Source organism: Carya illinoinensis, chromosome 1 (genome assembly GCF_018687715.1).
Source record: "Carya illinoinensis cultivar Pawnee chromosome 1, C.illinoinensisPawnee_v1, whole genome shotgun sequence".
Taxonomy (NCBI): Eukaryota; Viridiplantae; Streptophyta; class Magnoliopsida; order Fagales; family Juglandaceae; genus Carya; species Carya illinoinensis.
Window position 1 is genome coordinate 2,137,882 of NC_056752.1, and position 15,628 is coordinate 2,153,509.

General features: G+C 33.0%; 1 protein-coding gene across 2 annotated transcripts; it reads left to right on the forward strand.

Moving 5' to 3' along the window:
* The first annotated feature begins 9,611 nt into the window (after window positions 1-9,611).
* LOC122305251 (SUMO-conjugating enzyme SCE1) lies at window positions 9,612-15,628 on the forward strand. Of its 2 annotated transcripts, none has more exons than XM_043117636.1 (5): window positions 9,612-9,839; window positions 10,001-10,084; window positions 14,397-14,549; window positions 14,696-14,809; window positions 14,888-15,308. In XM_043117636.1, the coding sequence occupies exons 1-5, from the start codon at window positions 9,771-9,773 to the stop codon at window positions 15,035-15,037; spliced, it is 570 nt and encodes a 189-aa protein (XP_042973570.1). In that variant the 5' UTR covers window positions 9,612-9,770; the 3' UTR covers window positions 15,038-15,308. The 2 variants fall into 2 exon arrangements, with proteins under 2 accessions (XP_042973570.1, XP_042973578.1); XM_043117644.1 differs by having other exon boundaries at window positions 9,620-9,839; window positions 15,235-15,628.

The following is a 15,628-nucleotide window of genomic DNA, read 5'->3' on the forward strand; positions in this document are numbered from 1 at the left end:
TAAAAATATTATCAAAATATTAATTTTTAATATTTTTAATATTTTAATTTTAAAAAAAATAAATTTTTTATTTTTTATCTAAAATTATCTTATTTCGTCTAATCCCACCATTCAAACTATAACTAATATTTAAAAAAAAAAACTTTAAAGAGAGAATAACTCAATGGCCCTATAGGTAAATAAAAAAGGTGAAACTTTAAAATCTTAATTTAGACAAATGAGCACTCATAAGTATTGATGACAATGATGAGCATCAATATTACCAATGTCATGTTTATATTATCTTAGCTCAAAAAACTTTAAAAATATATAAATAATAGACAATATAATATTAATAGCTTAGTTTCGCTGATATAATATTAATAGTTGACATCATTAAATATTACGAGATTATTATATTATATCTATTTTTTAAAATTATATAAAATATATAATTAATATAGCTAATGTTCCTTTAACAAGAAAAATGGTGACCACCTCGTGTAAAGTGATGCCCTTCTTCGGCGAGACACCATCAAAATGTTAATTCTTTTAACTCCTATTATGATACAAATCCATAATGTTATTCTATCATTTTTAAGTAATTATTTATTTAAAATTTCTTATAAGTATGAAAATTTGATTACTTCTAACCAGCCATAATGCAATAAAAGAAAAAGAAAATAAGTTTAAAAATATCAAATATTACATCTGTAAAAAGATTATATAAAAATAAACTTTCAAACTGACATGATTTCATATAATATGTTAGATTTATTTAAATAATAATAATTTTACAATCTAATATATCATATTAAATTACATCAGTTTATAAATTTATTTTCGTAAAATTTATTTATATGGGATATCTTTATAGTTAAAATATTTCTCTTCTACCCTATCACGAGAGAAAATAACATTTTAAGTACCAAAAAATAAAAAACCTGGATGGCATTTCGGATAAGTGGAATGAGTTAAAAAATATATATATAAATAAAAAGTTTTGTTACTCATCATTCCTATATATTATATATTATTTTTTATTTTTTTAATTAATTTTATTCTTCTTAAATTAATTAAATTTTTTTTATTTACCGTCTACATATCACATATTTGATAAGACAAAATAATTAAAAAAATAAAATATATATATATATATAATGTGTAGCGTAAAGAATCAAGTCGATGTGCATAATTTTTCTATAAAACACAGGATAGGACCGAAAGCGACGGCCACGATCAACTAGACATAAGTAATAAGCAGCTTTTGGGCCCTTGTTCACATGGCCTCTTATAGTTTATTTACCGCTAAGGAAAGCAGAGTGTCCCCACAGTCTCTCTCTTTAGTCCCATTACTCCATTTTTTTATAGGTAACTTTCCATTTTCTTCTACCTTTTCAGTCTTTTTCTCTTTTTTTTTTTTTAAAAAATCCTTTGCAATTAATTTTCAAACCCTATTAAATTATACTTATAAAACAACTCTGTTATATTTCTATTGCCTCCATTATTATGAATGATGTAATTAATACTCCCATTTTTTGTTTTGTAGTTCTTTTTATTTTTCCCCTCCGAGGGTACTTGATTTCTTCTTTAGAAGACATCATATATGGCCCCATCCAAAAAAGAAAGTTGGATAATAATGGAATTCTCTTTTTTTTTTTTCTTAATAAAAAAGGAAGATGGGGGCAACTAGTAACCATTTTTAAGCATAACCATCGGAATCCTTATCGGTTGCAAAATGCCTGATTTGTATCATTATTATTGTCTCAAGTCTGTCACCATAACACTCTAAAAATATTTAATTAATTCAAATCCGTCTCATAGTTTAAAGGTCAGACTTTGATTTTAACTTATATCCTAACTTAAATTTCTAATCTTGAAATCGTAAAATACCGAATCGTATCAACTAGGCTACAACCTTGTATTATATTCCAATGATTGCTTGATCAATTCCTTTACGCGCGGTACAACAGGACAGGTTAAGCAAACTGCATGGTGAAACACAAGTAAAGCAAACTTTAATTATCACACTAACAGCTCACGAAAGGAACAGATGCAGCTTGGTTTTGTCCTATTCATTTATATAGACGTCAATGCAGGATATAATTCATATATATGTGCTGACAAAAATAGCTTTGCAGTTCTTTTAATTCCCCCCCGACGTTTCCTTCATATTATTGGTATACCCATAAATTAAATAACGATAGATCAAAGCCATAATAATCAAATTGCTTTAATTTCTTTACGGAAAAACACAATTCAAGCAAACTGGTCTGCAGTACATGACCGACCTCAACTATTTTAGTGATGTGAATTTCAATTTCCTTAATCCGGAAGAATTAGACACTATATTACAAAGATCTCAACCTCAACTATCCTTCTCTCTTACCTAACTCTCTCTCTCTCTCTCTCTCTCTCTCTCTCTCTCTCTCTCTCTCTCTCTCCTACCGTGTTAGCTTGTATATATACATGCATCATGGCAAGTAATTGACCATGCATGTTCGTACAAGGCCAGATCGTCGAGGTCCCCATAGAATTAATGATTTGATCAGCTTGCCCCAATTTGATTTGGATCGGTTTAATTGTTAATTTTAAGAACGTGATGATTAATTTAGTATAATCTTGTTAACAGAATGGATCTAATTGGGAATAGATAGGGTTTTGCACCGACAAGTACTTTTACCCACCTTGTAGTATATGAGAGAGAGAGAAAGGGTGAGCTATAGAGAGAGATGCGAAAGCGATTATCAGGTTTAATTCATAATCATGTGTAGAAGAATTTTGCTTTCAGACTTTAAGGCCAGAAATTTAAGGCCAGAAATTAAAGATATATGTGTAGAGAGAGTACTAGTACGGACGTTGTTAATGCACCAATTAATTACATCAATGCTGTAAAAGTAATATATATATACACACATATGATCTATAAGAGATCAATACATATGTATTATATATAATTATATGTGTATATATATATATATGAATAATATTATATATAATCGTGAAATATGTAAATATTATATAATAATTTTAAAAAATAATAAAATTTATAATTAAAAAATTAATTTTTTTTACATAAATTTTATATTAATTTATTTTTTTTAAACGATTAGACAGTTGTAAATATCATCTATATATATATGCGCTCTCTGTAAAATTAAAAGGGTGTAAGAATCGTACGTACGTACGTAGTACTGATCACTTTATATATTATATAATATAATGAAATTAAATATCAGAGGTCGATCGAGAGGTAATTAATCAATTAATGCATCCAAAGCGGCGCCGGCTCATCATCAGGGAAAATTAATAATAATCTGCGGTAATTAAATACCATATATATTTCTCTAGCTTAATATATCCTCAATTAAACGCGGTAATAATTATTAGATCCCAAGACCCCCTCATAACTAAGCAAGTACTTACGTACCATAAAATTTACCCACGATCTCGGGACTGTACATGCACGATCGATGATCATCTGTACATTTTGCCGATATTGGGATATTTGATTCAGGTCATGACTAGTTAATTTGAAACATACACTACATATTAATTTCGTGCTAGTTACGGTAAAATTAAGCTTTTTTCAATTTTATAAGAGCATATTACATTAATTAATAATGGACATTACAACATAAGCTTAAATATATATATATATATATATATATATATATTACAAGACAACTATAACATTAATAACTCTTCAGTACATAATCGTGATTGATATGATCTAATCCATACTGTAAATTTCTACAAACCTACAATCTGAGAGACAGCACAATTCTATCTAAAATAGAATTAACAAACTCCGTACTCCATCTAAAACGGAGTAAATGACACATTCTATGGATAAAAGTTTAAGAGACAATATGTTTTTTAGTTTTTTATTTTTCTAAAATAAAAAATAGTATAAAAAATTAAATATACATGAGAAATAATGAAAATGCATCTTGAAAATATATAAATATGTAATTTCATCCTTAGAAGAAAAATTATAAACACAACGACTATGATAGTACGTGAGGGACACGCACTCTGAGAATATAGCAAGCGATGTAACTAGTGACTTTAGATTCAGAAAAGTCGCGTGTGGCAGCAGAATAATCACCTTAACAAAGATGCATGGATTCACGTGCCAACTTTAAACTATATGTATGGCTCACGCGCTACTCCGTTTGACAAACTTTTTAATTTGTTTGAAGGATCGGTATCTCAGGAAGCCTACAGTAAGGAATGTGGTGATTGCCGAGAGCTAGAGAGTAATAGATCCACCTTTCTCTATACTTAATTCTGAAAAAATATTAAAAAATAATAATAATAATAAATAATTAAAAACTTGAGAGGAGGAGGAGGAGGAGGGATGACGGAAGGAGCTGATCCTTCTGCAGAATCTGCACAGATCTCTTTTGGGTTGGTGTCTAGAGGGAAGAGGAGCCTTACTTTAAAACTAGGGCCGGCTCGTCCCTTTATCAGTCTCGCACAGTAAAATTAAGCTGGCTTTCGGAAAGCTAACAAGTGAAATTGCAATTAACACGTACAGGAAAAGGTAGAGACGCGTGCATGGCTAGACGTACATGCACGTATCAGCTAATTGGTGGCGTGTGTGGTCACGTCCAAGATGAAGAAAATAAAAATCATTCTAGTTCCATGGCCACGTGACTTGCGATAATTTTACATGCGGGACGTTTGAAATCTTGCTGGCCTTTTTTTGGTCAATTGAAGTCTTTTTCTTTTCTTTTTTTTTCGCCCTTTTCATCTAGAGTACTAGGGCCGGCGGCCTTAAAGTCGATCTGGAGTCTTAAAGTCGTTGATTAATTTTTTTTTTTTTTTAATCAAAGATCAGTTATGTTTTTAGAGTTTTTAACAGCGTTATGATTACGATGATTCATGGGTACGTATAAAGCCTATGTCGACTACAAGAAATGCTAATTTTTCCCCGGAGGATATGTGGTCGGAAAAGGAGCATTTTCTCACTAAATTCAATCATGGAGTCTCGTGACATTAAATATTTTTTCTACCAAATCACTAACTCGTGAGAAATAAGTACTTTTTCCGACAACTCAAACGGTGGAGGAAGTCTATGAATTTGGTGGCAAATGAACACCAATTTTGGCTTTCATGATGAGCAATATGACATTTTGCAATAAATAGTGAAGGTAGATTAATATTGTTTTCCCATGAAAAAATTTTGTGGAAATAAATACTTTAATTTCCAAGCAAAGTCACATTCACGAGTTTTGGTAGGTAGGAATAATATTTGAAATTTGATTTGAATTTAAACTTCTTTGTTTACAGCCTTTTTATAAGGCATCCCGTGATTATTGATTAATTATTATAATCAAGAAGGTGCGTATTAATTATTACTCTTTTATATGATAATTATATTGGAAATACTATTGAATAAATGATCACTTCGTCTTCTCGATCTTTTTAATTGTTCGTTGATCCCAAACTAGGATGAGTTTTACGAAAGTTGTCATGCGATCTCATCAATATTCGTAGACTTATCCCTTCTTATATACCACTGCATGCCACACTGCATGCCACGCTGCATCCTGATCAGTACTCTCTCTCAGCTTTTTTTCATCACGCTTTCTGCAAATGTGGGCCTTTGGATGAACTTGTATCTGAGTGTGAATGATCAGGTTCTCCGAATCTCAGACTTTCTAATCCAACACGAAGATTGCTGATCTGGACTTGGTTAATTTGTTTTAATAATTAGTCAGTGTAACTGCCTTTATAACTTGGGACTACATGAGATCAGGAGCTAGCATCGATGGTAAGGTGGCTAGCTATCAGGGTTGTGGTCCCGGCCTTATCGTCCTGAACTATCGATCCCAGTCACACTTCTTGGCCTTTCATTTTGAATCATGTCCTGTCTTGGTCATCAACTACTGCATGCATGCAATGACTCCAAAGCTTTATATGACTGACCATCTTAGCTTTATCTTTCTTTTCGTTTTCTTTTCTTTTTTCTTTCTCCCTAGCTATCTTTCCAGCTCGATCGAGTTAATTCATAGCAATTGCCAACAGCTGCATGTGCAGCTAGCGCTGCAAATTCCCACCATGTTGTGCTTTGAGACATACACTTACTGTGATCGATCTTCTTTATTGGCAGTGTGTCCTTGACAGCATCACTTCAGTGAAAACAATATACCTTTGCACCATACTTAGCTTTTTTCTACTTAATTTGAAACGTCGGTTCATTATGAAAAATTATATTTGCAATCTGGCATATATATTGACAAAAGAAAACAAGCTTAATTGGTTAATTTGGAGGTTCAACAACAAAGGATAAATTCAGATCATGCGTTATTAATATATATATATATATATGCTCAAAGTGTCAAATGGGGATTTTCTTGTGTCTTGGATAAGGTTTTAAAGCTTGGAATGACATTTTTTTTTTAGAAGACGATGGTACCTTAAATTTATTAATAGTTATTACTTATGGTGGAAGAATATCATAATTACATCTTGACAGCTGGGGATTATACATTCAGATGAAAAACAGTTAAATTTAGATATTGAAGCTAACTAAAGATAACTAAAAGTTCTATACAACATATCAAATCCAGGTATCCGAGCTTGGAATGAAATATATAACGCCTTTAAGAATTAATGAAATTTGGAGACATATATATAAATATAATTATTTTTTTTTTTTTTTTTTGAAGTGTGGGGGGTGGGGGGAGGGGGGGGGGGGGGGGGGGTGTTTAAACTTTGAAAGACAGCAACCATGAGTGTCGACAATAATATTCTTGGTCAAGAGCCTAAGCATTGCACTTGTTGTTAACATGTCCTTTTCCTTTACAGGTAATGTTTCTGAAATATTTCATGATCTCCAAGTTCCTCAACCATCTATATATATATATATATATATATATCCACCAATCGATTAAACGTTAATTGTACTTGGGCATGCAGGAAAGAACATATATAATTGCAGTGGCTAATTTTGAATGCACGAGTCTTTATTTACACCTTGATCGTGATATTAATAGTCTGGATGCATGAATGTTATTCATTTGGATAACTATATCGGAGCCCTTTCAAAGACTTACCTTTTTTTAATAGATTAGTTCTTGATTGCAAGTAATAATGATTATGTACTAAAATTGTTATTACAATCAATCACCTTTTTCTATTTTCTTTTCTTTTCTTTTTGTATCATGCTGTGTGTACTTAAAATTTCCTTCTATCGATCAGTGTAAATCTTTATTTTTTTTCATTTTTTCTTTTACTATTTTTTTAAAACTATTTAAACATTTTTTGAAATTAAAAAAAAATCATATATTCATTTAAAAACACTTACTTAATAGCTAAATAAAAAAAAATTAAAAAACATTTGGTAGAAATCCCTGTAAAAGTAGTATTTTCCTTTCTTTTTTAGCCGATTTTTTCTCTCTCCATCTCTCTTTGCCTTTACTCATCTTCTGACATCGAGGATCCTCGCCAAGCAAGAAAATTCTTCTCTCTTAAAAATTTAAAAAATTATAAATTTATGAAAAAAGTATTTTCTTAATTATTAAATAAAATAAAGCAAATTTGTGATATCTTGGTGACCTCATTATTTTTATTTTAGAGAGGTCATGACTATTTGGGCTTGCTAATAAATCATGGATAGATTGAGTTGGGCCTCCTACTCGGTTGGGTGAAGGCCATTTTCTGCTTACCAGCATTACCAATAATGGGTTGATACATGGTTCAATGATTCAGCCCGGCATCGACGAGTATTCTTAAAGTGTCCGTTTGGTTTTTCAACTTATCTCAATTCATCTTATCTATTTATTATAATTTTTTTAAATTTTAACACAAAATATAATAAATAATTCAAAATTTTCAAATCTTAAAATAATAATAATATTTAAAAATAATATTTTAATAATATTTTATTCAACTTTCATCTCAACTCAATATTCAAATGCAGCCTAAATCACTTTGGGTGAACCCTCGAAAATTCGCTCATAGGATCCATAAAATAAGTAATATTTAGATTTTTTAACATGATTCTACAAAATTATATTCTTAATATTGATTCTCACTTGTGAGGCTTTAAGTCAAACTTTTTTTTAATTATATAGTCGAATGTGTCAATTATTTTATTAATGGAGTGAAGTATGATGTCAAGGTTAGAATTTGAGACTTCTACTCTAATACCGTATTAAATAGGCCTCATGAATGGCCCTTACATTCAGCCTGCCCCACCCAATATATAAAAATAAAAAGGTAATGATATACTTACCACTCTTTTATTACTATTTTACCACTTATAGTGTATTTATTTTTTTATCATTTTCTTTTAAGTATTTTTTTAACATCTTTAGCCATTAAAAAATTTTTTTAAAAATATATAATTTTAGTGATAGTCACTTACTTAATCATTAAGTAAAAGAAAAATTTAAAAAAAAATTAAAAAAAAGTGATAAAAGGGTAGTAAAATAGTGATAAGACTATCATTATTCAAAATAAAAATTTATATTAAAAAATGATTTGTTTTCAATAAAACAAATTTGTTTAATTAATGGACTATATCCCTCTCGCTCTCGTCCCAACCCTATCTCCCTGTCATCCAAAATATGGGTAGACGACCTTGGAGGCTAATTCGGCCGTCAACTTAATGGGGCACCCACCCAACATGGCTATGGGTGAGACCCAGGAAACATGAGCAACATCATTATATTCTGTTTGGCCACTGAGATTTTTTAAATGAGAATTTTGAATTTTAAAACTAAATATTAAAATATTATATTTTAATATTATTATTATTTTGAGATTTGAAGAAGTAGAAAAAAAGTTGAATTGTTTATTATATTTTGTATGGAGATTTAATAAAATTGTAATAATGAGATGAAAATTTTATATTTAAGATAAGAATTCTTGATAGCTAAACAGTATTAATATTAAATTATCACTCGTCTTAAAAATCTAAACTAATAAAAAGCGATAAACATAATTATTTAAGTTATATCATCAACGTCGGCTAATTCTTATTAATTAACCATTCTTACTGAAAACATGTTCAAACAAATAAAATTGTCAAGAAACTCTATTTCGTAAAGGCCAACACTCAACAAACGGGAGGTAAGATACAATAGCAATACTCAAAACTCAAAAGTGAAAAGGGAGTGTCTCACCTGAAAGTTTTTCACACACCGTCTTGAAATTTTCATACTTCTATGATAGATAATATCATAATGTATTATTATTTTATAAGAATAATAATATATTTATAACTCTCTTATAACCCATTTTACAATTAATCAATATAATTTTACAATTTTATTAAAAATAAATGTTAAAATAAAATTTTAATAATAATATGAATAAGCCCAATACAATTTAAATTATGTAGCTAAAAATAAAATAATAATTAGGATGATAAAATCTCATAAAAATGTGATAAGCAACACCTTTGGCCCTTTGCCGTGGGTCAGTTTGTGGAAGCATCACGTGAAGGCAGGCGGTGGCGTGATTCTCACGCGAGAATAGAAGAAAAGCCAAAATTGTTTTGACTTCTTGGGATCCTTTTTTATTTTTTATTTTTTATTTTTATTTCGTAAAATTCGTGGGACAAAAATGCCAGCCTGTCAGATGCTCCGTACCGGTCTTGATGAAATCTGGACCGTATTTTCCTCGAACCCACCGAGCCAAAAGTTCTACTCGGGGGAGCATCGGTCCCGTAGAAGACGAACAGGATTCTCTCTCTCCGTGTCTACCTTCTTAAATACTTCACAACGGAGCGAGACGTTTATAGTTTAGAGAGAGAGAGAGATAGAGAGAGAGCCATGTCTGGAGGGATAGCTCGTGGTCGTCTTGCTGAGGAGCGAAAGGCTTGGCGTAAAAACCATCCGCACGTGCGTACAACTCTCTCAATCTGATATAGTTTGCATTTATTTTCAGTTTCTTGTGCAATTTGTTTTGTATTTATATATATGTATATGTGTTGGATATATATGTTATTTGCATTTGTTGTTTGTTGATTGGATATATTTATTTTTGTTTCTTGGAATTCTAGGGTTTTGTTGCGAAGCCAGAGACTCTGCCCGATGGTACGGTCAATTTGATGGTGTGGCATTGCACTATCCCTGGCAAATCTGGCGTAAGTTCCTATCTTGTTACTGCCTATCTCAACCATATATTGTCCATTTTCTTCGTTTTTCCCCTAAATTTCTGCTATCACTTGCCAATCCCTAGCATGCTTTTATTCTATATAATTGTATAGCTCCCCTGGTTTTATGGATAAGGTATGCATAATGGCAACAAGTAATTTTGGTGCGGATCATTTAGGTTGGAACTTGAGTTGAAGACAATTTAGTTCTTTGTTTTATCTTATGAACATAATACGATGGTTCTTATGACTTTGAGAACATGCGGGAGGGGATAGGTGTCGATCTCACTCACTCACGCCAATCCTTTTGCGAAGTCCTGTATATCTCTGGGCATTTGACCCCTATGGTGCACCTTTTAAAGTTATGCTACTTGCAATTATGGTGTGAAACCCACCATTTATTGTGGGACCCATTGTATTTATAAAGAGTGAAAGTACTAATATTGTAACACCCAGTCCCACTAGGGTTAAGAATAAAATCATTTTTAGGAATATAGGGGAACCACTTAACTTATCATAACATACTTTGGTGGACCATGCTTAGATTCGTGGCTTGCACGTCTGCCTACAACTGCATTGGTATCATGCATCTCTTATAGCCATTCTTAAATCTTCTTTCATAACTTGTCTTTTATCTTTCTTATCATGATGCATGCGGAACACATAACGACATAGCTTATCATGATCATAAATGAAAACATATCATGATGCATGTAAAACACATATTATAACATGACATTCAAAAATCACTTTCATCATAACTTGATATGTAAAAAGGGGCTTTTAATAAAAGGCATACTTACATGATACTTTTATAAAAGACATATTGTTTACCTTACATACGTTTAAATGTATGATCATGTTACTTACCTAAAATATGCGTGACAATGAAGGGCGTGATCATGTTACTTGCATAATATAGAAAACACGCGTGATAATGAAGGGCATTATCATATTACTAACCTCGCAACTCTAAACATCAATTAGCGCATCAATAATCACTTATCCAATAAATATGTAATCGCATCAATTTATAATCTCGTATATCATCACAAAACTTCTCTTAGTTACCGATACAAAAAAAAAAAAAAAAAAGACAAACTTCTCTTAGTTGGACTACCCAAATGCTTATTGAGTTCCTAAACATTCAATTAGCCCTTAACATTTTGCTAGATCACTTTAGTCATTTTAGTCCATCACAATTGATACCTATTCACTCTAAGATCTTCAAACCTAATCTTGTCTAAGTAAACCTATGACTATTCATGCTATTAACACAAAGTCATGTGATTTCATATCATCTGAACCTTAATGCATCCATCCATTCTTTTTATAAGTATAAAGATGTCACCCAAGTTGTTTATGATCTCTCTTTGTAAAATCTGTCCCTATGTTTAAACCATCAAAATTGTGGGTCTAAGTCCTCAAATATGCATGATTTTATTCAAATGATCATCCTATATATATGCTTGTCCAATCCCACATATAAAGATGCATTCTAATGCTGTAAAACTTAATTCTAGCATGTGTATTTCCTAGCCCTTTATGAAATCCGAGTTTCACTATTTCCATATGATCTCATGGCATTTATCCAACATACCTATCATTAAAAGAGAAAAGGGAAGAGAGAGAGAGAGAGAGAGAGAGAGAGAGAGAGAGAGAGAGAGAGAGAGAGAGAGAGTTACCTAAAGTAAGAGGTTGATCCAAAGGTTGGGTTGGAGTACACGGCTTGGCTAAGCGGTTTGGATCTTGATCTTCTTGCATAGGGTGTGGTGTGAACATTGTAGGGTTATGGGGCTTATGTTTTCTGGTTTTAGCACAAAATATAAGAGAATTTCGTGGCCTTGGGGGGGCGCCATACTTGGGGCTCATCTAATGGTAGGTAGGCTCTCATATGGGGTCTATAATAGAGTTTGGAGGGTCTAGAGTCCAAGGGGTGTGATGGTACTAGTATTGTGGGTTTAGTGGAGTGTTTGAATTTGACTTGGAGTCATAGTTGCCCTATGAGTTGTGTTGCCTTAGGACTTGTGTTCGCCTTAGGAGTTGTGGTTGGAGTCAGAATAGGTGACTTGTGGTTGGAGTAGGACTAGACTTGTACTTGCAAGTTGCAACTAGAAGTGTATTGCAAATAGGTTTCGGGTATAAGATATGTGGGTTCACTTTCATTGGCTATATGGGTTTGGCAAGGATAATACTTGGGCTTGCTCATCCTTACATGGGCCTAGTGGGCTTGGGCCTAATGGTCTTGGTGGGTTTCTAAATCTTCATAAATATAATCCTGCATAACGATGGTCAAATCCTAGGTGCCCAATAATTAACTTCAAGGAATGAACACAGGCTCAAATGCCTAATTTTAGATCTAACCCTAATTATAGTGTAAACCCAAACTATCCTAAAATAGAAACCTCAGAAGTTCGGGACGTTACAAATACTTTTTTATCTTAGCTGATTTGGCATGCTTCTCTTCAGCGGTTGTGTTTGGTGTGTCAATAAATAGGCTTGCAAATAGATTTATTAGTACCTTTTATTTTCGTTGCACATTTTGCATTTTGAACCAAGACTCTATGATTCAGTGCAGAGTAATATGTTGTTGTTTAATGAATTTACTATTCTATGATCAGTAATTAGTATTCATGCTCAATATGTTGACGTGGTAGTTGGATTAAGAGATGAGGCCTGCCTGGATGGGTAATAATGAGGGTTGCGACTTGGTCCTATATTAAAAAAATGAGCTCATTCAAAAAGTTTGGAAAATCTACTTAAACTTAAAAGTAACCCTGAACAAAATCCAAAAGAAGATTCAAATATTGGACTTTCCATTTATTCTAGTTTATTGTGCTGTTGAATGGATAGCCTTAGTCCAGATAATGGGAGATAATGGAGTTGCTTTTTCTACAGTGGGTGCTCAAGTATGAACTTCTCCTGAGTTTGATTTTAAGTTACATATACATCCCGAGTTATTTTTAACCTTTTAGTAATGTAGCAGTTAGTGTTGGTGCAGTAACCATTTAGCTGTCGAGGAGACTCAAGATTTGTTGTCGGTGCCTAGTGTGGAGGAAGGCTTAGAGTTGGGAGTGCAGTTGGGTACTATGTCTGGGGATAATGTTGCTCCCCTGGTTTCTCTTCCTCCGTTAAATGATATAGCGAGTTCACCATTGGATTGGGTTCTTAATAAATTTAATGGGTTTAAGCAAATCGTGGGGATTTCAAATGATGCATACGAAGACCAAATTAAAGCTCTATTCACTATGATTGAGGCGAGCCACACGCTTGAAACCAAATCAACTTTCAAGAAAAGTAGGGAGTTAAAGCTTCTTTCATGGGCACTTAGCTACAACGCTAAGGGAGGTAGTTCAAGTCGAGGGAAGACTAAAGGGAAGACATTGTGAGGACGGTCTTGTAGAGGGATTTGAATTAGTTGTATGGGAAACAAGGGGCTGGGGTTGGGGAGGTGTGTTCCATTCCAATTCGGGTTTCGTGTATTTAGGATAGTTTTCACGGCAGGCTTTTAGGTGATTTGGGGCACTCTAGTATGGGTTAGGTGTTTTCTTGTATATGTCCAGTCTACTTGGTTACTCCTATTGATATATATATATATAATATTTACTTATAAAAAAAAAAGTAATGTAGCAGTTTCTCCTCTTCTACTTCATTGCATTGTCTCATCCTCTTTTCAATCGAGGTTCATCTGCGTCATGTGGTTTTCACCATACACATGCCATTTCATTCTTTGATAGATATGTCAGCTTTAATATGCAGAATAATGATTGGTGGTTTTTTTTTTTTTTTTTTTTTTTTTTTTTTTTTTTTTTAATATCCGTGGGTGTCCGGGCTAGCTTGCGTGCACCTCGACTAATCCCACGGGATCCTGAAGTATGATTGGTGCTATGTTATCAGAACTGATTGCCTATATAAAAAAAGGCCGATAACTGTGGAAACTAGTTTTGGTATTTGAAAAATAAGGTTGGAGGTTTTTTCTTGCAACATCTATTTCCAGCACAATGGAATGAATCTGTAGCTTTTAACCACTATGTTAGTTTTTCAAGTTCCTAAAATTGCTACCATAAAGCATACCTGCTTTGCAACATTGTCAGAATTTTTCTCATGTCATTGGGTTTTTCCCTCATTGCTTGTGTCTTATATCCTTTATTCGTTCTTTTGGTTATCTTCTATATTTTCCATTTCTATCAGCATATAAGATAGGTTTATAGAATGTTTGTACGAAATTTTTGGACTCTTTAAAAGCATCTAATGTTTTATTCTAAGACTCATGACCTCCTTTTCCACTCATATTATGTTGCAGACTCACTGGGAGGGCGGTTACTTTCCACTGACACTCCACTTCAGTGAAGACTACCCTAGCAAGCCCCCTAAATGTAAATTCCCTCAAGGTTTCTTCCACCCTAATGTCTACCCTTCTGGAACTGTCTGTCTATCTATTCTTAATGAGGATAGTGTAAGTACCTTTCTGCTGCTCTTGACAATTTGAAGCTACTGTTATACATAGGACTGGAGCCTAGCCATAATGGTGAAGCCCTGGGATAACGTTGCAAACCTTGATTTTAGGGTTGAGTAACATGAAAAACCCTGTGCCATTTGTAGGGGTGGAGACCGGCCATCACAGTGAAGCAAATTCTTGTGGGAATTCAGGACTTGCTTGACCAACCAAATCCCGCTGATCCTGCACAGACAGAAGGATATCACCTCTTTATCCAGGTATACATGGCCAGATGTACTTTCTGAATTTCCCTTTGAAAATCCCGTTGTTCTCAATGAGCCTCTGTGCATCAACAGGTCCAGTCACATACTATCTCAACAGGGTATAAAAGGGCCAATTCATTTCATTCAATGAGGCAAAGCAGGTGTAGTGGTGATGTACATCTGTGTTGTCTAGATGCAAAGCCCTCCTTGTCTGATGAGATACTATATGACTGGGTTATATAGTAAACCAGGGAATAGTTCTTTCTGTTGATCATAATTAATTCTCATGATGTCTGTGCTGTCTGAATGTAGGACAGTAGGGTTTAAGTGCAGAGAATTAAATTCGTTTTACAAGTAACAATGTATAGGGTTTCACTTTTGTTTTTGTTCTTATCTTTCTTGAGTCTATGTTCTCATTAAGAAAACACAACCCTCAACAGGATACTGCAGAGTACAACAAAAGAGTCCGACTGCAGGCCAAGCAATACCCACCTCTCCTGTAAGGTTAACTCCGTGTTTACTGAGAATGCGTTCTATGGCAATTGTTATTTGTGCCACCTCTTGTTTGAAGCTAGAAAAGTGTTTTTTCAAGGAATTGTCAGGATTCAGTAAATGTAAGTTACCATCATGTCTAGACTGCATGTGGAAATGTTTTTCCTTTCTAGATTTGCCGTTAAAGTCTATTTATATATGGGAGTAAATGACCTGACCAATGACTCATCGGTCTTCATATTATTAAGAAACTTACTGTGTCTATTCTAATGTCCTGGGAAAATCTTGTCTCTGAATATCCATTGCAGCGCGATATCTATTAATTAACCCTGTTTCTGTGTC